Source organism: Mauremys reevesii, linkage group 2 (genome assembly GCF_016161935.1).
Source record: "Mauremys reevesii isolate NIE-2019 linkage group 2, ASM1616193v1, whole genome shotgun sequence".
NCBI classification, from domain to species: domain Eukaryota; kingdom Metazoa; phylum Chordata; order Testudines; family Geoemydidae; genus Mauremys; species Mauremys reevesii.
The window spans coordinates 51,897,051-51,918,203 of record NC_052624.1 but is presented as its reverse complement, the minus strand read 5'-3'; the positions used below and the strand labels follow the sequence as shown (position 1 = coordinate 51,918,203).

At 41.2% G+C, this 21,153-nt stretch overlaps 1 protein-coding gene across 16 annotated transcripts in view; it reads left to right on the top strand.

Annotated features, from left to right (window-relative positions):
* THSD7A (thrombospondin type 1 domain containing 7A) overlaps window positions 1-21,153 on the top strand; it is a 556,843-nt gene that overhangs the window by 520,769 nt on the left and 14,921 nt on the right. For all 16 annotated transcript variants that reach the window (XM_039524530.1, XM_039524529.1, XM_039524540.1 and 13 more), the window contains 3 exons: window positions 6,245-6,390; window positions 8,409-8,583; window positions 11,636-11,809. In XM_039524530.1, coding sequence (XP_039380464.1) covers window positions 6,245-6,390; window positions 8,409-8,583; window positions 11,636-11,809 — 495 coding nt within the window. The remainder of the gene's footprint in view (window positions 1-6,244; window positions 6,391-8,408; window positions 8,584-11,635; window positions 11,810-21,153) is intronic.

Here is a 21,153-nt window from a genome sequence, read left to right as displayed (position 1 = left end):
AAATAGTTACTGCATCCATTTCTTAATGTTAACTGGTAATACTAACTCCTCTAGCACTCCTAAAATATATAAGCTTGTAGAAAGAAAGATAGCGACACTTAAAAGTTTTTGAGAAAGCACTGACCCTGGCATTCCTGAACACGTCCATTTTTGACAAACGTGTGAAAGGTTGTCATATAGCCGTTTGCATCTCCAGCATTAACTGTGGGTTACCAATCAAGCCTTAAACGAACATTCTGGAGTCCAATAGTACTTGTTTATCCTTGCAATTCTTCCAGAAAAAGATATTAAAGAACTTGAAGTATCTTTCACATTAAGCCAGATATCCTCTCAGGTTTCTGTTCTGATAGTAAGGCTAAATTCTTTCCTTTGTTTGTTTGTTTGTTTGTTTTGAGACTGAGATTGAGAGGGTAATGCAAACATTAAGCCACCTATAAATAATTCCTACAAGGTTTTGTTTCCATGTTTCTTAACATGTTCTTCTAGAAGTGAGAGAGTTGAAACAGACCAATTGTCCCCTATCCTTGCATGAATCCTTGAGCATAGCTGCTGAAAGAAGGAACTGTGAGACAGCGGTAGCTGATATTTGTTACATACATAATCTAAGGAGTACAGTCTATCATCTTGTATTATATCATTAATTTTTGTTAATCCTTTTTCTATCCAAATTGTCTCAAGCGTGGGAGTTGGCCTTGATCCAGGTTATCCCATAGTGGTACAAGAGGAGAATTAGGAAGATCGGGTGCTGTAATCATCTTAACGTGTTGCAGGATGCCTCACAGATACAAAGATTGGATTTTTCCTTAAGGGTATGGGTAGCCTCTTAAAATATATAAAAGAAGAGAGAGGGAAGCAAGGAGCATAGCTAAACTTTCTTCAATCTCAAGCCAGGTTGGTGTGTATGCAGAGCTACTGGAAAGAAACCTCCTTACAACAGGCCAAATTTGGAAGGCTAGATAATGTAGATACAAATCTGGCAACCACATAGTTGCCCAGGATGTTTTAAGGATCTTATGTGACAAGTGTTGCCTTTTTTTATCCCATATAAATTGCATCATAGGCCCATTTATTTGAGCAAAAAGCAAGGGAGAGGCCTTGAAAAGCAATAGGCTAATGATATAAATCAATCTTGGGCAGATATTCATTTTGGATATTTCTGTTCTCCCCGGTAAGGGTAGAGGGAGGAGACCCCTACCTCTCTACATCCCTGCAAATTTATTTTAATATGTAGTCCATAGTTATAGAAACAAATTTGGGAAAATGAGGACAAATGTTAACACCTAAATTAGTTATTTCTTTGCATATTTGAAATGCAAATCGCCAGTATTAAAAGAAAAAAAAAGATTTAAAAAAACCCTAGGGGATTAGGTTGAAACTATTCTTCTTCCATTCATTGCTGAATCTTGCAGTATGTAGATTAGTGGTATGTTATTACTAGGGGGAAATAATTATTGTTGTCATTATTTATCTGTATTGAAGTAGCACCTAGATGCCCCAGTCAGGAATCAGAACCCCATTGTCCTAGGCACTGTACACATATATAACTAAAAGATGATCTGTGCCCCAAAGAGCTTATAATGTAAATAGAAAAAGCATACAATTAACGTTATTAAAAAAATTCCCAATAACATAGTTAATAATTTGCTACTGTGGTATTTAATTATTTGAAGGCATTTCTATTGTGCTCATCACCACAGTGTCTGAGCCCTTCACATACAAATTGTAGGATTCACAGTAGAAGTTCTTGGAGAGTTTTTAATTACTTAGACATAAACAGAATGAGTTAGAGATGGAGATCAGATTTTCAAAAGTGCTCAGCAGCCACAACTGGGGCCAGATTTTCAAGAGCTCAGCTCCCATGTAGACTCCTAAATGGAGTGGCCACATTTTAAAAAGCACTGAGTACCCAGAACCTCCCATTGTTCTGAGTTGGAGCTATTGGTTGCTGAGCTCTGCTGAAAATTTGGTCACAAGTACCTAGGGGAATTTCAGTGTTTTGCTATTAAACATGGGATATGTCTACACTTGGAGCTGGGGGGTGGGAGCGTTAGGGTTAGAGATTCTCAGCTCCAGAAGACATACCCATGCTAGCTCTGATCAAGCTAGTGCACTAAAAATAGAGTGTAGTCATGGCAACATGAGTGGCAAGAGGGCCTCGCTATCCTGAGTACTTACCTGTCAGACCATTGGTACATATTCAGGGCAGCTATCCCCCTGCCACACATCTTGCTGTAGCTACAGCATATTTTTTTAGTATGCTAACTTTATGAGTATTTCTCCTCAAGCTGGGAGTCACACACCTAGCTTTAAATGTAAAAATACACACTGTGTGTATATGTAGGCAGGTAACTAAACCCCCCAAATATATTAAAAATAGCAATATTATTTAAAAATATCTCTTGGCGTTTCATTGTTTTTTATGAATCTTGAAGTTCCTAAATATGTCTATTTGCTGTTGCTAACAGACAGGAAGTTGATTTGGACAGGGGAAAAAAAACTCATTCTGTATTAAAATAATATCAGTTTTAGGTAGGTTTCCATATAGTAACAAAGCCTGGAACATAGCAGGCTGATTAGCTTTTCTTCCATCCATGCTAATGTAGGCCGGGAGGCTTTTGGAATGGTTTTGCACATAGCGATTGCATCCTGTGCTGGGTTTTCAACTCGTTACCCTGAGGTCAGAGTTCACTTTCTTTTCTCTGTGGTGCTCCAACTGCAGGAGCTATCGATGCAAAACTATGAAGATCCACTTGACCAACCTTTTCCCACCTACTTACAGTGAACACAGGAGTAGAAAGGCCAAAACAGGGGCTCCCTTTCTGCAAAAATTGTTGAGTTATTGAGATAAAGTTTTGTCCTGAAGTGGGACAAAATATCAAAGCCCAAACATTTTCACAGAAAGGGATTTAAAAGACAAGTTACATTTTGGAAGAGCTGAAGTGCAATTTATCAACTTCCCAGCTGTCTTCAGGGAAAACACTTGTTAATTGACAAGTTGGCAAGAGGATTGCAGCCCAGCTACCAGAGAGGCAGAGTCCAGCTACTCCACCTCACAACAATCCCCACCCTGCCCCCTTCAGCCAGGGCCAGGAGCTAGAGATATCCTGCCCATCCCCTGGAGCTAGGGAGAGACGGGGAGGCAGAGCACCCTCATGCTGTCTCAATATCCCCTAGAGCTAGGGGGAAAGCAGGGTTTGACAAAAGTTTCATCTAGGGCTGTTGATTAATCGCAGTTAACTCATGTGATTAACTCAAAAAAATTAATCAAAATTTAAAAAATTAATCGCGTTTAATTGCAGTTTTAATCGCACTGTTAAACAATAGAATACCAATGGAAATGTATTAAATATTTTAGATGTTTTTCTACATTTTCAAATATATTCATTTCAGTTAGAGCACAGAATACAAAGTGTACAGTGCTCACTTTATATTATTATTTTTATTACAAATATTTGCAGCATAAAAATGATAAAATAAATAGTATTTTTCAGTTCACCTCATACAAGTACTGGAGTGTAATCTCTTTATCGTGCATTGTAAGTGCACCTTACAAATGTAAAGGGTTTTTTTGTTACATAACTGCACTCAAAAACAAAACAATGTAAAACATTAGAACCTATAAGTCCACTCAGGCCTACTTCTTGTTCAGCCAATTGGTAATACAAACAAGTTTGTTTACAATTACGGGAGAGAATGCTGCCTGCTTCTTCTCTAAATGTCACCTGAAAGTGAGAACAGGTGTTTACATGGCAATTTTGTAGCTGGCATTGCAAGGTATTTACGTGCCAGGTATCCTAAACATTCATATGCCCCTTCATGCTTTGGCCACCATTTCAGAGGACATGCTTCCATGCTGATGATGCGCGTTAAAAAAGAATGTGTTAGTTAAATTTGTGACTCAATTCCCTGGGAGAGAATCGTATGTCTTCTGTTCTGTTTTACCCACATTCTGCCTTAAATTTCATGTTATAGTAGTCTCGGATGATAACCCAGAACATGTTGTTCGTTTAAAGAACACTTTCACTGCAGATTTGGCAAAACACAAAGAAGGTACCAGTGTGAGATTTCTAAAGATAGCTACAGCACTCAACCCAAGGTTTAAGAATCTGAAGTGCCTTCCAAAATCTGAGAGATGAGGTGTGGAGCATGTTTTCAGAAGTCTTAAAAGAGCACACTCTGATCTGGAAACTACAGAACCCGAATCACCAAAAAAAGAAAAACAACCTTCTCTTGGTGACATCTGCCTGAGATGATGAAAATGAACATGCGTCAGTCTGCACAGCTTTGGATCGTTATGGAGCAGACCCATCATCAGCATGGGTGCATGTCCTCTGGAATGGTGGTTGAAGCATGAAGGAACATATGAATCTTTAGCACATCTTGCAACGCTGGCTATAACAGTGCAATGCAAATGCCTGTCCTCACTTTTGGGTGACATTGTAGACAAGAAGTGGACAGCATTATCTCCTGCAAATGTAAACAAACTTGCTTGTCTGAGCGATTGGCTGAGCAAGAAGTAGGACTGAGTGAACTTGTAGTCTCTAAAATTTTACATTGTTTTATTTTTGAATGCAGTTATTTTTGTACATAATTCTACACTTGTAAGTTCAACTTTCATGATAAAGATATTGCACTACAGTACTTGTATTAGGTGAATTGAATAATACAATTTATTTTGTTTTTTAGAGTGCAAATATTAGTAATCAAAAATAAATGTAAAGTGAGCACTGTACGCTTTGTATTCTGGGTTGTAGCTGAAATTAATATATTTGAAAATGTAGAAAACATCCAAAAATATTTAAATAAATGGCATTCTATTATTGTTTAACAGTGTGATTAATCTCATGATTAATTGCAATTAATTTTTTTAAATGCTCGACAGCCCTAGTTTCATTTAATTTGTACTAGATTTGACTAAGCATTTCATTCTGACGAATTGGCATTTTCCAAAGAAACTTAGTTATGCAGCTCTGTTCTCACTTTGTGGCCTGGAAGGGGAGGTTTGCTACAGTTCATAGCATAGTCCAGTTACTCTGAGAGCAGGATTTGTCCCTCAATAGTTAAGGGTACTTAATTCCAAATTCATAGTAACAAATGTAATTAAAAATAGATAGGTGAAAGGGGGTGGCCCATTTAATACTGTGAGGTTATGGAGGTAAGTCAGTGTAATGCATTGCAGCACATTATAAATCTGAATATATTGGATACTTAATTTGAACGTTGTGCTCTTTTTGCTTGGTTGTTATTTACTTGTTTTTACAGTCCGACGCATTTTGGCTCAGTGCATGTATTTATTCGCATTGAAGTTAAAACCCCACAGAAATGTGGGTTTAATGGAACTCTTTGGAAATCCCTGTCTATAGCGGGGCTACTACCCAGCACTACATTGCACATAAAAAAGTTCTTGTGGCTTCACTGTATCATCTGTCTCAGAAATAAAATCTAATAGTCTGATATTCACCTAAGAGGAAAGAAACAGAATCACCCCAAAGGATGACTAAATACAAAATCTCTTCTTCGTTCCATTATATAACTGCTTGAAATAGAATCTAGTCCTCAAACAGGCCAGGGTAGCATGTCACCCACAGTTGAACAGAAGATTAATGTCTGTTAAACCTATTATATTTTAATTTTCTTTAAGTCTGGGTGAAATATCCTCTGTCCCTTGAAAATTCTCCATTATAATAAAGCGCAGGGAGACAAAGAAGATAAGTGGCAAGCTCCCTCTGCTTTCTGAATTTAGACAACCAGCATCTTGTGAATCTGATACGTTTCTAAATTTAATACAAGGAAAATTTTGTGGATTAGATACCATATCATTCCCTCCTAGCAGCACAACTCCAGAACAGTGGGGAACCAAAAGTTCATCTCTCAACAGGGATGCCAAGAACAAAATACCAGATCAGGAAAGGGCACCTGTTTTTTCCCCAGGCGTCTCAACTAGAAAAGCATTATTTATTTATTTATATTATAGTAGCAACTTGATTCTCTCATCAAGGATCTCATTGTGCTAAGCACAGTACACACAAATAAGAAAAAAGAAAGTACATATCTTAGAGAATTTACAATCCACATATCAAACAGGTCACAGCAGGTCTGCTGTGCAGTCCACTGTATTAGGTAAGAATATTGCTAACATAAAGCTTATCACAGACTGAAACAGAACCATCTTGATGAGGCAATATATATGACCACCTCAAAGTTGCTTTCTCTTTTTCTCTCTCTCCCTCTCTCTCTTTTAAAGGAAAGATGATACGAAGAAGGACAGTAAATCAGCCTTTCCAGGGTGATGGGAGACCTTGTCCATCTCAGATAGAGCAATTCAAACCCTGCCCGGTAAAACCTTGTTATCGATGGCAGTATGGCCATTGGGCTGAATGCAAAGTGGAGGTAAAAGCTGCAATGGAGATCTGCGATTATTCTGTTCAGTGCATCCAGGGATATTTGTGATATGCACATATATAACGTACAAAATGTTTTAGTCATTTTAGTCAAATCTTTCAGTTCAGGAACATAATAAAGTGGTTGCCATTGGACTCCATATATGCCAACCAGTACCACAGTTTTTACTAGTTATTCCTATTCTAAGTATAGAGTAAAACTCTGGTATCTGAGATATAACTCTGTGGTAACTTAAATGGTTTAACAGCAGCCTATCTGAGAGTGTTCTGTCCAGAAAGGGTTCTCACTTTTGATACTGCCACAATTTTAGTCAGTATAAATGCTCAGATTTTAGCTAAAAAGGGAACCAGCAGAGCATTGTCTCTGAAAGCACTATGGCTCTGGCACTTGCTCCCCTGAAATAGTTTGAATGATTGTTGTCTTCTTGCTGGGAGTTGGGGAGGGCACTGATGGGGGGGGGGGTTGTGGGTGAGTTTGACATGCCGGGGTACAATCCAGAGCAGAAGTGGGGGCCTCTGTCACCCCTGCCTTGCAACCTTGGGTGTCTTACAATGTCTTGCTGAAATAGCTCCCACCTGGGCCACTCACAAACAGCCTTCCAGCATGCAGGCCACACCCAGTGTGTCTGTGTAAGTGCAACCTTCCAGCCACACTTGGATTACGCTTGGCTTTTAACATGTATACTTGGCTCTTATACTGCAGGATGACACCAACATGCTCTCAGTCGCAGTTAGTTTTTTTTCCAGAAATGTGTGTCTTGTGCTGCCCAGCCCTCTCCTGCACAGTCCAAATATACGGAGTCCAATATCCCTTTAAGGGAATAATATACACTAGTCTGTTATCTCAAATAGATTTACCCAGACAGTTTAAATTAAACACATTGGATTACATAAAATAATAAAACAAGTTTATTAATTAGAAAGGGAGAGATTTTAAGTGAGTACAAGTAATGAGGCATAGAAGTCAGAAATGGCTACAAGAAGAATAAAGATAAAATGCTTTCTAGTGCCTAACTTAACAAACTGTATTAGATTCAAGCAAAGTTTCTCACCACATGCTTCTAGCAGCATTACTGATCAAACTGTTCAGGTCAGGATCCCTCCCTCAGAGTGTGACAGCTGTTTCCTTTGTTGTCTCAGGTACAGAGAATGAGGTGGGGGGAGTCATGGGGTGTTTGCCTCTTCTTTTTATTGTTCTTTAGTCCCTCTTTGAAAACCATTTCCAGCTGAGAACCAGGAGACAGGCAGTCTGCTGGAGGAAGGATGTTCCCTGCTGGGCTTTTTCACCCCTGTGAGCTGTATATTTTCCCATCCCCCTTTCTGCTTGAGGACTCTGTTTACTGCTTAAATGCAAATTAACACAAGCATACACTCCTTTGTTCAAGACAGGTCTGTTTGACCACTTTGATGCTATGTGAGTCTGAATATGTATTTTAACATCATACAGGGGAAATGTATAACTTTATACATAAAGATGCTTCATGCATTATGCCATGACATTACTGCTCAGCAAGTTATGAGTTTTCAGATGATACCACACAAGGCATACCTTGTACAAAGCATACTACAGTACTGTGTAGGGTGGGAATACAGGTGCATTTTGTCTCAATGAGATGTATTTTTATCTTGTTTTGATTTACTGGCTGGTTAATTTCATTTTGTTGTGTGTGAATAAGTCATTCTGCTGGAGGTTATTCCTTGTAGGGGACTGCTGCTTTAAATAATAATAATTATTATTTATTATTAATTGTTGTTGTTATTTCAATTGAAATAATTGGGCAAATATTGATTATTCTTTTAATGACATCCACTGTGCTTCCATATAGAAGTGACTAGGTGTCCTTCCTGGTCTGAAGCATTGAATGCTACAGGACCTAAATTGGTTTTATTTTTCAATCCATCAGCATAAAATAAAGTAACGATAATCAGAAAGTAAGATCAGCTTTGACTTAGCCATTGAAGCCTTTTTTTTTCTCTCCATCATTTGTGCATCCTCTCCCTTTCCAGGATGCTCAATGTGGAGAGGGGACAAGAGTCAGGAACATTTCATGTGTGGTCTATGATGGATCCACTGAAGATGTTGGCAAAATAGTAGATGAGGAATTCTGTGGAGAAATTGAGCCTGTTGTTGATGGCAATAAGAAGATGGTACTTGAGGAAACCTGCACCCTTCCTTGTCCAGGTAACAAACTTGTTAAGATATATGTTGCATTTCAAGATTGGTCAACCTGAGATGGCCTTCAGTACAAAGAAAAAAGATGATTAGCCACAGGCTGTGAAGTCTTCACCACATTCACCTATTGAATGGAAGGAATTACTTTTCATCAGTAGTTTCACAAAAGTGACCGTACTTTGTGATACTAATAAAACGGTTACTAGGGAAAGGAATACATGCATTTACAAATGTTTTAAAAATAATGTTTGGCATAGACTACCCCACTAGGAATTTTACTTTTGAACAATTGGCATAAAAATCATAAATGTTACTTTGCCACACAAGAAACAAAGTGTTAATTTGAATATGAGAAGAATCCATTTCATGGATATTTAAATAATAGACTGTCCAAAAAAAATAGAGGGTTTGGTGTTTAAATGTTCTTTTTAAGCATGTGAACAGCTTTTTTTATTAAACTGAATCAGGGTCTAATACTTTTGTTTGTTTTTAATGAAATTGAGGAAATAGACCAAGGAGATTTACTGCTGGTTTAAATAAGGTCACACTGGGGGCCAAGGAATATTTTTCTTAGAAAATATCATTCTTAGCCCCTCCACTAGCAACAAATGCATGACACTCACATTGACCCAACAGACCATATCTAAAGGCACTCTTGTGGTTTGTCAGGTCTGTGAGCCTCATACTAAGAAGGATTAAGACGAGGAGACCATAACAGCTGTTAAAGATGAGCTGCAAAGGTTTTGCTGAAAATTAAAAACCTGTCTGTAAGATCCAAAGGGGGGGAGGGGTAGCTGTTGTTAATAAAGTAATTAGTGCTGTATTATTGGAAGTATTGATTAGCTCCTTCTGTTCCCAAGAAATTTCAAATATGGATTTCCTATTTTCTCTGCCAAAGCAAGTCTCATCACAACTAGCCATTCCATACCAAGCCTGTATTTTCCTTCCTTCACAACTCTTTCAAACCCATTCCTTTTGGACTAAAATTTAATGTGTCTTAGCAACAGTCCAAAGGTGCAATTTTCTAGAAATTTGTTGAGCTATTTGAGTTATAAGAGATGTGTCTACATTTTGCACTCATCTACAAGTGCAGTTAGCTAATCATTGACATAGCACTTTCTATCCCAAAGAACAATGCACCACTTCAAAACTGTGAGTTTGAAACCATGAGCAAAAGTCCCATTCACTTGAATGAGAGCAAGCAGACAGCTGATGTAGAGCAATGGTTCTCAACCAGGGGTATGTGTAGCTCTGGGGGGTATGCAGAGGTCTTTCAGGGGGTACATCAACTATTTGCCTAGTTTTACAACAGGCTACATAAAAAGCACTAGCAAAGTCAGTGCAAACTAAAATTTCATACAGACAATGACTCGTTTATACTGATCTATATACTATATCTGCAGTTCTCAAACTGTGGGCAAGTTCATTTTAATGGGGTCACCAGGACCGGCATTAGACTCTCTGGGGCCCAAGGCAGAAAGCTGGGGCCCAAGCCCTCCTGCGTAGGGCTGAAGCCAAAGCCTGAGTTCTTTAGTGAGGTGAAACCTGTAGTACGCAAAGCAAATCAGACTCCTGAAAGGGGCACAGTAGTCTGGAAAGCTTGAGAACCACTGATATAGAGCACTCCACTCAGTAATGTGAAAGAGAGAGATTCTGACCAAGGACATCACTAGTCTTACTACAAGTCTTGCTAATGTCAATACAGCGTAGTCACAGCTATGGTTTCCCCAAATTTAATAAATATTTTAATTAACAAATTGTGAACTGGCAACACACAGTTCTGCTTTCTAATAGAAAATCAGAAGACTAAAGTGATATAAGATACTCCATTTTGTAATTGATTGATTTTGTTAGTTAAATTTAAGAAACAGCTGTTCATTGCTCAGCCTTTACATTTTGCTGAACAATGACTTTTGTTTGAGCAACCTCACATTTAGCCAAGGACAATAACTACCCAGTGGGGATGTGCTAATGATACACTCTAACTAAGTTTTCCAACAATCACTTCCTGCTCTCCTATTATACATACATCAGTTCTTCAATAATTCATTTCTTTACACGATTTCTTAATGTCAGCAAATAAAATTCCTTCATTAATTAGGCATCTGGTCAACATGGTGCTTATTATATTTGTTGTCAGCATAATGTAAGGTAACATGAATTTTTAATGTTTTTTTGGTTTGGTTTTTTTTTTTTTTTGCTGAAATAATTAAAGCTAAAGAGGCTAATTTATAAGTCTTTTTGTGTTTTAATTTTCTAGACATCTTTTACACAGCAATATTACCAAAACCGTCTTTACACCATGCTTCAGACTTCCTTAAAATATTCGCAAGGCTGTTGTGAGAATTAATGTTTGTTAGTGTGATTTTATTCCTTAGTCTTGAACCATAAGATAATACAGTGTAGGTTCCTACCATCATAGAACCTAGAGAAGATATTTTAAATCACCTGTGCCAATCTCATTTCTGACAAGAAATGTTCCCCACAGTAAGAGCTTTTTTCCAGTCTACTTCCCTAATACATTTAAATAATAATGGCCTGTTTACTACAAGTGGAGCAGAATGAGCAAGTATTAACCTTTACTTTCCAACTGGCTATATATACATTGGCTTCTTCTAAGCTTGTAGAAAGTAAAGTTTATCATGAAGATAATGTAGAAAATTAGGTTGGAGCACAGCATAGAGTGTCTTTCCACTTGTGAAAGGCCAAACATCTAATGCAGTTTTTGTCAGAGACTGAAAATGAGAGCAACTTAGTAATTCTATGGAAATGCTACAGTTGCTTCGAATGTTTTGGCATAAATAGGGTTTTGTAACACTTCAATGTCCTTGAAGAATCATTTCTTTTGTACAGAAATTAAAATAAGCTGGTGTTCTGTCTCCTATATTTTCACAGGATGAAGGTAAGTATGGGTCTAAAAGGAGAAATGTTCTTTACTTATTAATGAGGCAGAGTTAAAAGGTATTATTTGGATCAGAACTTTCTATGGTCTTTACAGGTAGTATTGAGAACTCCACTTGTATCACCTCTTCAGCTTTGTTACATCATTGTTGTTGGACAGGTGATTGTTACTTGAAAGAGTGGTCAGAATGGAGCCTTTGTCAGCTGACCTGTGTTAATGGAGAAGATCTTGGCTTTGGAGGGATACAAGTCCGATCCCGGGCAGTGATCATTCAGGAATTAGAGAACCAACACCTCTGTCCAGAACAGGCTTTGGAAACAAGATCATGTAATGGTGAGTATCAAAACAGAAAATAGGTGACCACTATTTTAATGTAAGATGAATAAGATTTTTTTCTTGGTCAAATTTTGGTTGTGAGGTTGAAAAATGTTGCAAATATTAATAATTGCATAGACAGCTGCTTTGTAATATCACCCAAAAACTTCACAAATATATGCCAATCTCCCATTACATTTTAATTCTAGAGTCAATTCTTAAATTTCATGGTAATTTTTTTTTCAAAATGTCTTTAATTCTTTTTCCTCAATAATTGACTTTCATTTATAGCAAAACTTATTAACCAGTATATTTCTGCCTCAATGTTTAACAGAAATGACAAAACCAAAATTCACTATATTCTCTCATTCTTTGTACTATTATTTATTTTATTAATTATCTGACAATAACACCAGTGGGTCCCAACCGTGCTTGTTGCTGTTCCCATTCATAGCAAGAGTCATTCCCTGCCCACAGAGCTGTCAATCTAAATAGACAAAACAGAGAAAGGAGAGAGAAAGGAAATATTACAGATGAGTAATGGAGACACAAAGAGGAATTGAAAGATTAAGTAACATGTCCAAAGTCACACAGGAAATCTGTGGCAGAGGTGGGGTTTCAGCCCAAATCTGCTGTGTAGAGCTGGGCAAATTTTTTTTAGCTAAGCTTTCTGACAAAAAATGGAGATTCGGGTCAGCTGAAGCATTTCATGAATTCTGCTGAATTTGCCAAACATTTCAACACTTTTGAAATAAAATGTTTGATTTTTCAAGCCAAAACAATTTTTCATATCAAAATTTCCTCCAATTTTATAAAAATTAAAAAAGCTTGAAAGCAAAAGGATTTGTTTTGTATTGTACCAAATGTTTTGTTTTGTTTGTTTGTTTATTTTTTACTTTTTGAAACTGACAGAGGACTGAAAGATCAGATTTTGTTAGAGTACTGGTCCCTATGCCTACATGCTGCGGGTACGCATGCTCTCCATGAGACCAGAAGATTCTTCAAAAGCAATGTCTGTTGGTCCATGCCGGCACCCTATTCTAAGCTGGTCTAAGCTGAGGGTATAAGGAGCAGCATGGACCAATCACCTCACCAGTTTACTGTTTGCTGTCTGGGACAGAACCCAGTTTGTCCGTAGCCTTTCCAGTGGTCCCACTCAGACTTAAATAGTTTTTCGTAGATAGTTTGCTTTAGTTGGTCTAGACAGATAGTTTGGAGTTTGGGGGGATTTCCTGCCTTGTTCCTTCACTTTCAGGGAGGAACCTAGTATGCCCAAGATTCCAGGCTTCAAATCCTGTTTGTGCTGTCCTCTGGTCTTCCCAGTTAGTGACACTCATGAGAGCTGCCTGTATGACCTTGGGGAATCAGACATTCCTCTGAAATGTGATATCTGCTGCTCCTTAGCCCCTTGTACTAGGCAGTCTCAGGAGTTCAGGTTCAACAGACATTTAATTGAGCTCTCTCTGAGACCCCAATCTGATCCTGGACCACTCCGCTCCTCATCTCACCAGCCTGAGCCTCCAAGTGGCATCTCTCCAAAGCTGGCACTCTCTAGCTCAGACTCCTCCAGCAAGGCCAACAACTTGATTAAATGGAGGCATGATAAGGATAACAATAAACACAGTCAGAAAAAGAAGAACAAATTGCCCCATGAGTCTTCTAAGAAAAGGACTGGTTCTCTCCCCTCAGCGCCGAGTGAGGCTCTGGGCCCCAGGACAGATGTGTCCAGAGCTCGCCGGGAGCATGGGCTAGTCCTGACAGTACTGAAAGCTACCACTGCTCTGAAACTGTGAAAGGAGCAGGATTGACATCCGCATCGCACAGGGACAGAAGGAAGCATTCACCCTCAGCACGGAGGGTACCACACCGTAAGAGGGCAGTCATGTCCAAACTCCCAGGCAGCTGGCAGAGACTCCTGCTAGCTTTCCTCCTGCTAGGTCTTGATCTGTGTTCTCTGTAAGCTGCGTGCTTGGGCGGCTGCGCAGGAGAGATTCAAGTACCGCCCAGATGATTAGCAGAGTGCACACAGCTGGCAGCTTATGTTCAGGTGCCCATCCTCCCACCTTGCTCCATCCTGCAGCTGCTCCTGGGACCTTTCTGCTGGCTGTGCAGAGTGGGGCAGGGGGTGGGAGAGCAGGGTGCTGATGTCAGGGGGTCCCCCTCACCCCCCGCCCCTGTACCCCATTTCCACAGAGCAGGACAGAGGGGACAGCCTGGCTCAGGAGGACTCAGAGCTGCTGAGGCCTGAATGGTGAGTGGCTGAGTGCCTTTCTTAAAGAGACAGTGCACTGTTTCTGAGATTTCCCCAGCAGCCAACTCTCTCTCTCTCTCCTCCTCCCCCTCTCCTTCCCCTTCCCCTCCCCCCCATCTCCTTAGAGCAGGGAAGGGAGACAACAGAGCAGAAGAGCTTTCAGTGAGTGTCTTAAAGAGACAGCACACGGCTTTGTCTCTCTCTCTCTCTCACACACACACACTCTCTCTCTCTCTCTCTCGCTCTCTCTCTCGTTCACACTCACCTCCCAACACATACATGTATTATTGTTGTTTTTTCTGGGTACTTCCTGCAATGCACATATATTTTCTGTCATTTTATTCTTTCAAAGTGTTGTTATTTTATTGTTTTGACTGGTCTATACATTTCATAATCTTTATTTCTCTTACACTTAAACTTAATTCTTTGGGTAGTGAGTTCTAAAATGCCTAACCTGTCCTGGATGGAGTAATTATCCCTATGATAACTTTTAATATATATATATTGTTTCTACTTTTTTTGTTTCTACTGCTGGTGCACATCCGCACATACCTCGGTGCATATAACAAAATTTATTCCGCACATGGATGGAAAAAATTAGAGGGAACATTGGTCTTGATATGCTCTTCTTCAGGACCTGGCAATTAACACCAATCCTTTTGGATCCTGTATACCATTGGCACATCTTTAACCAGTCATGAGCACCAAACATGCCGTGGATGCTGACACCACTGGTGCACTATTGCTGGTTCCTGCCTTGAGACATGATTTTCACTCTTCAGATGAGCAGGAGCAGTACCAATGGTTCCTCTGACAGTTCAGAAACAAGACCTCATCCCAGACAGGGCTTCCAGAGGGCCTCCACATCCTCACAACCCGCACTATTTGGCTAGGAACCAATGGCACCCCATACTTATGGGCCTCTCAACAAAGATCACCACCCAAAGAGGAACCTCAGTCCTCCCCAGAGCACTTTGTTAAACCAGAACAGCCAGTACAGCTGGATCGGCTGGCAGTGCTTTCTTATTCCTCCCCAGATGAGGCAGCTACACCAGCCACTCTCTTGCCACTAGATGATTATTGGCAGTATCAGGACTTCTTGAGGACAATTGCAGAAATTCTTCAGATCTCACTCAGAGATTCAAGATCCCCACTTATAGACTCCTGGATATACTCCAGACCACAGCTGCTGTCAAGGTGGCATTACCTATTAATGAGGCCATACTGGAGCCGACTAAGGATGTGTCTGCACATCATGCAGCAGCCTGGGTGGACAGACTCAGGCTCGCACTACCAAGCTAAGAAAAAACCTGTGTAGACCGAGCTAAAGTTGCAGTTAGGGCTGGAGCTCAAGCTCTGAAGCCTAGAGAGGCAGGTGGGCTTCAGAACCTGAGTTCCAGCCTGAATCACAGCATTTACATAATTATTTTTAGTGTGATAGTGTGAGCCCTAGTCTGCCGATCTGGACTGGGAGGCTTGTTGCAGTGGCTGTGTAGTTGTATCTTAGACAATTTGGCACACACCAGCTACCTGTGCCTGACCATGAAGAGGACTGAAAAAATATTTTCTTCACTCCAGAAGGACAGAATATTTGTTTTCCCACCCTGACTGGCACTCTCTAATAGTCCAGAAAGTTATGGAGTGAAACAGGTTACCTCAGCCTAGATCCACCCCTTCAGACAAAGATGCAAAGAATCTAGATCTCCTCAGCAGAAAGAACTTTTCATCAGCCAACCTACTGTTCCACATAGCAATTACCAGACAGTGTTCAAACGTGATTTTATTAATTATGTAAACTGCCAGAATTAGCTGATAACCTGCCACAGAAATGTAGGCCCCAATTCCAGGCAGTCCTGTATGAAAGGAAACTGGTTGCTAGTTCATGGCTCCAGGTGTCACACGACGTAGTGCACCCGCTGCCTGACAACCTTGGTGGTTATAAGGCAGCCTTCTTGGTTGCAGTCTTCAGGATTCCCCAAGGAGATAGAAGACCTCTCTTTTGAGGGCAGCAACTTGTTTAGTGAGAAAACAGATCACTGCTTTAAGGACTCTGCTGCAAAATTCTGCTCATCAGGATATACACGTTGGCACCCTGTAGGAAATAGTGCAGGGCATTTCATCATAGGTACTATCTGACCCCTTAGCTTTTTATCATCAGAAAGCCTATGAGGGCTTGTCTACACTACCAATTTTTGTTGACAAAACTTATGTTGACACCCAAAAGTCGACAAAACAAAAATCGCCAAACGGTGTTCACGCTTGCTCCCTCTGTCGACAGATCATGTCCACACTGGGGACACCATCATCGACAGGGTGAGCAATGCACCGTGGGTATGTATCCCACAGTGCAGTGTTGTGGAAAGGAAAAGCTGATCGTTGTGCATCTTGGGATTCTGTCCGAGTTCTCCCACAGCCCCCTCAGCTGCCGAGAGCAGCATCATGAGTAGCTCTGTGAGCTCTCCATGCTGAGGAATGGCAAAGCAGCACAGCAGTCTGTCCCCCTCGCCCTGCAGCAGCAGTCTGCTTGCTGCTGCCATCCTAGTGCAGGGCAGAACAAGAGCATTCGGATGATTTTCTCTTTGTTCCCCAAATGGAGCAGCACACAGATATTTCCCAGAGCTTTGAAAGGGGAGGGGTACATACCTGCAGGGCAGCAGAGCTCAAAACACCAAGCAGAGTGATCAAGGCAGGCATTGTGGGATACTGGCGGAAGCCAGTTCTGTCGACAAAACAATCAGCAGTGTCTACACTGGCTGTTTGTCAACAATAAAGGGAGGAGAAAAGACAAAAGTATCTCATAGGGTGGAAGTGTTTGGTCGCCAAAACTCAGTGTTTTTCACAACAAAAGTCACATTGTAGTGTGTATACTCTTGCTGTTTTGTTGCCAAAAGGCAGTTTTTGGCAACAAAACTTGGCAGTGTAGATGAGCCCCGAGACTCCTAAGAGGCACCAGCGGATGCAGCATAGAAGACAAACAGCACCCCTGCCATACCCTCTTTAGTCCTATCCACCTACCAAGACGACATTTTGATGGGACACTTGAGCACCATCGCTCCCTGTACCATCCCCACTTCAGTGTCCACCTGGCCTGTTTCCTCCCAATGTTGAGAGCATATCACACCAGATAATTGGGTCTCAGACATCATCTTGAACCAGTTATCCAATAAAATTCCTTGTTGCTCCTTCTCCAAACCTCCCTTCCCATCTGTTCTCAGGGGATTCTCAGACAGAAGGTGGACTCCCTAATCCAGGTAGGAGCAATGAAGCCTGTACTCCCTCAATACAAGGGGAAGGGCTTTTGCGCCAAATATTTCTTCATCTCCCCCCCCCCAAAAAAAGAAAGGGGACTGGAGACCCATCCTAAGACAACTAAATGTCTTCATTCACCATTCAAGATATAGGATAATTATATTGGCCCTAATAATCCCCTCCCTAAATTAAATTGACTGCTGCACCTCTCATTGTGAAGGATGCCTGTTTTCATATAGACCTTCAACTAGTGCACAGGATACTCCTGTGGGTTACAATGGACCTAAGCACTTCCAATACAGAGTGCTTCCCTTTGGTCTCTTGACAGCCCTGAGGGTTTTTACAAAGGTCCTGTCCATGCATACCTGTGTCAACGAGGCAGCCCAATATTTCCTACCTGGACAATTGGCACCTCACGGGGCAGTTGTATCAGGAAGTGCAGGCAGCAGTTACCTCTTTACTCAACCTCTTTCACTGCTTGGGACTTCAGGTAAATCCAAAAAAGTCCAGTTTAACCCTCACACAAGTTTTAGAATTTATTGGCGCAAATCTGAACATGATTACACCCAAAGTTAGCTTACCTCAAGACAGATTCTTTCCAATGAGGGACCTCATCACCCAACTTTGACTCAGCCCCCAGCTGACAGTCTGGTTCTGCCTGGTCCTGCTAAGCCATATGGCCTCATGCACCTACGTGACCCCCTTCACAAGGTTTTGCATGTGATGCTTCCAGGCACAGTTGTGGATGGTCTATGCTCTGAGCAGGAACTTCCTGGACAAACAAGTCACATTTCCTCAGAGTGTCCTGATGTCACTCACCTAGTGGGAAACCAAGGACAATGTCTATGTAGGGTTGCCTTTATTCCTGCATTGCCCACAGAAACACTCATTATGGATGCCTCCCTAACGGGATGGAGAGCACATGTGAAGAATCATACAGTCAGGGTTTCTAGACTGCACAAGAGTCTACACTACATATAAGTCTTCTTGAAGTTTGGGAAGTGCATGAAGCATGCAAGATATTGTCCTTCATCCAGTCCATGCACTTCTGGATCAGATCGGACATTGTGACTAGTTTATTACTTAAATAAGGGGCAGCAAAATTTGCCCCACTCTGCAGGGCTACAATCAACCTGGAATTGGTGCATCCAGCATCAGATTACCCTATTGGTAGTGCTGCATTCAGCTGCAGAGTCAGTGGAGCCCCAAACACAGCCTCCAAGCTGGGCAGCTCTGCATTTGCAGAAATGAGGGTGGGGGAGTAGCACATCCGGGTCTCCAGTCTCAGAATAGAGACAAGACCATTCATCCCAACCTGGTGTCCCTCCGTCTGGTAGCCTGGTTTTTGGATGGACAATGAATTTAGAGAGATTGTGCTCACAAAAGATCCAGTTCATCCTTAATAATATCAGGAAACTCTCTGCATGGATTGCCAAATGAAAGCAATTCTCCATTTTGTGTCAGCACCATCACTTACCCCCACAAGTTGTCTGGAGTCCCTCTTATCCTGTGCTGTCGTCTCTCCTTTAAGAAATTGGGCCTATCCATTTTTCAGCTGTTAATTTCTTTCATCCTCCAGTGGAAAACGGCTTGGTTTTCCACTATCCCCAGCCATGAAGTTTCTAAAAGGCATTATCAGAATATTCCCACCGCTATCTGGGACCTGAACTTGGTGGTATCAGCTCTTGTGAACCTGCCATTCGACCCCTTGGCCTCTTGCTTCCTCCTACGCTTGTCTATGAAAGTTGCCTTCCTAATTGTAATCATCTCTACTAGGAGAGTGGGTGAGCTTGGGTCCTTTATGGCAAATCTTCCTTACATGGTGTTTCATAGGCATAAAGTATTCTTGAGGTTGCATCTCAATTTCAACACAAAGGTCTTCTTAACTTCACCTGAATCAAACATATCACCTGCCTAAACTTCTACCCAAAGCCGATAATAACAGGAAGGACAAGCAGCAACACTCCCTGGATGTATACAGGGTTCTAGCCTTCTACTTGCAACGGACTAGGCCCTTTAGGGAGCCTCTGAGATTCTTCATCTCCATAGCTGAGAAAATGAGGAGAGCAACCTCTTCCCAAACCACTCTAAATGGATTTCTAGTTGTGTCCTCCTTTACTATGAACTTATTGATGCCCCGCCACCTTGATTTTCAGGATTCATTCAACCATAGCCCAAGCTGCCTTGTTGGCATTCCTACAAGATCTGCAGGGCAGTGACTTGGGGCTCCATTCACACTTTCACTAAGCATTATACCCTGGTTCAGGCTTCTGCAGAGGATTTTTTTTTGATTCAGTGATCTGTGGTGCAGAACATTTCCTTGCACCCTCCTCCTCAATGAGCACTGTTTGAGAGTCATCCACAGTGAATATCCATCGGGACCAAAGAACTGGAGTTCAAGATGTGTGGTTCCCTATGGGTATTCCACATCCCACCCTCCTTCCCTTCTGCTCACATCCTCACATTGTTTGTGGTAGAGTATGGACTAAAGGGATGGCCAGTCCACAATGCCCCTTACGCCCTCAGTTCAGAGCACCAGGAGGTATAAGGGTGCAGGCATAGACCAACAGACACTGCTATTGAAGAGTGGTAGCCGGGTTAGTCTGTATCAGCAAAAAGAACGAAGAGTACTTGTGGCACCTTAGAGACTAACAAATTTATTTGGGCATGCGCTCATTAAAGCTTATGCCCAAATAAATTTGTTAGTCTCTAAGGTGCCACAAGTACTCTTCGTTCTTTTTGCTATTGAAGAGTTTTTTGGTCTCAGATACATTGAGCGCATGTGCACCCCCAGTGAATACCCATAGGAATCACACATCTTGAAGAACTTAGTTACTGTAAGGTAAATAACCTTCCTTTATTGGCCCAGCTCTACTCCTGAGTTCCAGTCCAATGCCTAAACCATAAAACCATCTTTTTCAGGGGTAACCTATCAACCTCATTAGAGTAAGAGTACAACTTCTTATCGCTCCATAGGCATGTACAAATGAGAGCACTAGAGTTAATCACATTCTTAAGAGCTTAGCTGGATCACGTTGAAGGATAGAGCCTGAAAGGAATGATGGAGTCCTAATAGTTATTTGATTTCTATCACTACTACTGGTGGGTGCTGCAAGTTTAGAAACAATATAAATGTCACCCTTGGTGGGCAAACAAAATCACACACTCCACCCATCTACTGGCCACTCCCACCTTCCACCTACTTAGCACTGGATTTTGCATCTAAAAGGGAAATAATGGCTTGTTCCCTACTTAAAAAATTACTGTGGGCTGCTATTTATTTTAAAGACTATTTCTACTACAGTAAAAGCAGCAAAGAATCCTGTGGCACCTTATAGACTAACAGACATTTTGGAGCATGAGCTTTTGTGGGTAAATACCCACTTCGTCGGATGCATGTAGTGGAAATTTCCAGGGGCAAGTAAATATACGCAAGCAAGAAGCAAGCTAGAGATAACGAGGTTAGTTCAATCAGGGAGGATGAGCCCTTTTCTAGCAGTTGAGGTGTGAAAACCAAGGGAGGAGAAACTGGTTTTATAGTTGGCAAGCCATTCACACCATAGTAACTCTAGCTCAGGAACCAATACATGCAACAAACCTCGATGCCAACTCTGCCCACATAGCTACACCAGCGACACCATCACAGAACCTAACCAGATCAGCCACACCATCACCGGTTCATTCACCTGCACGTCCACCAATGTAATATACGCCATCATATGCCAGCAATGCCCCTCTGCTATGTACATCAACCAAACTGGACAGTCTCTACGGAAAAGGATAAATGGACGCAAATCAGATATTAGGAATGGCAATATACAAAAACCTGTAGGAGAACACTTCAACCTCCCTGGCCACACAA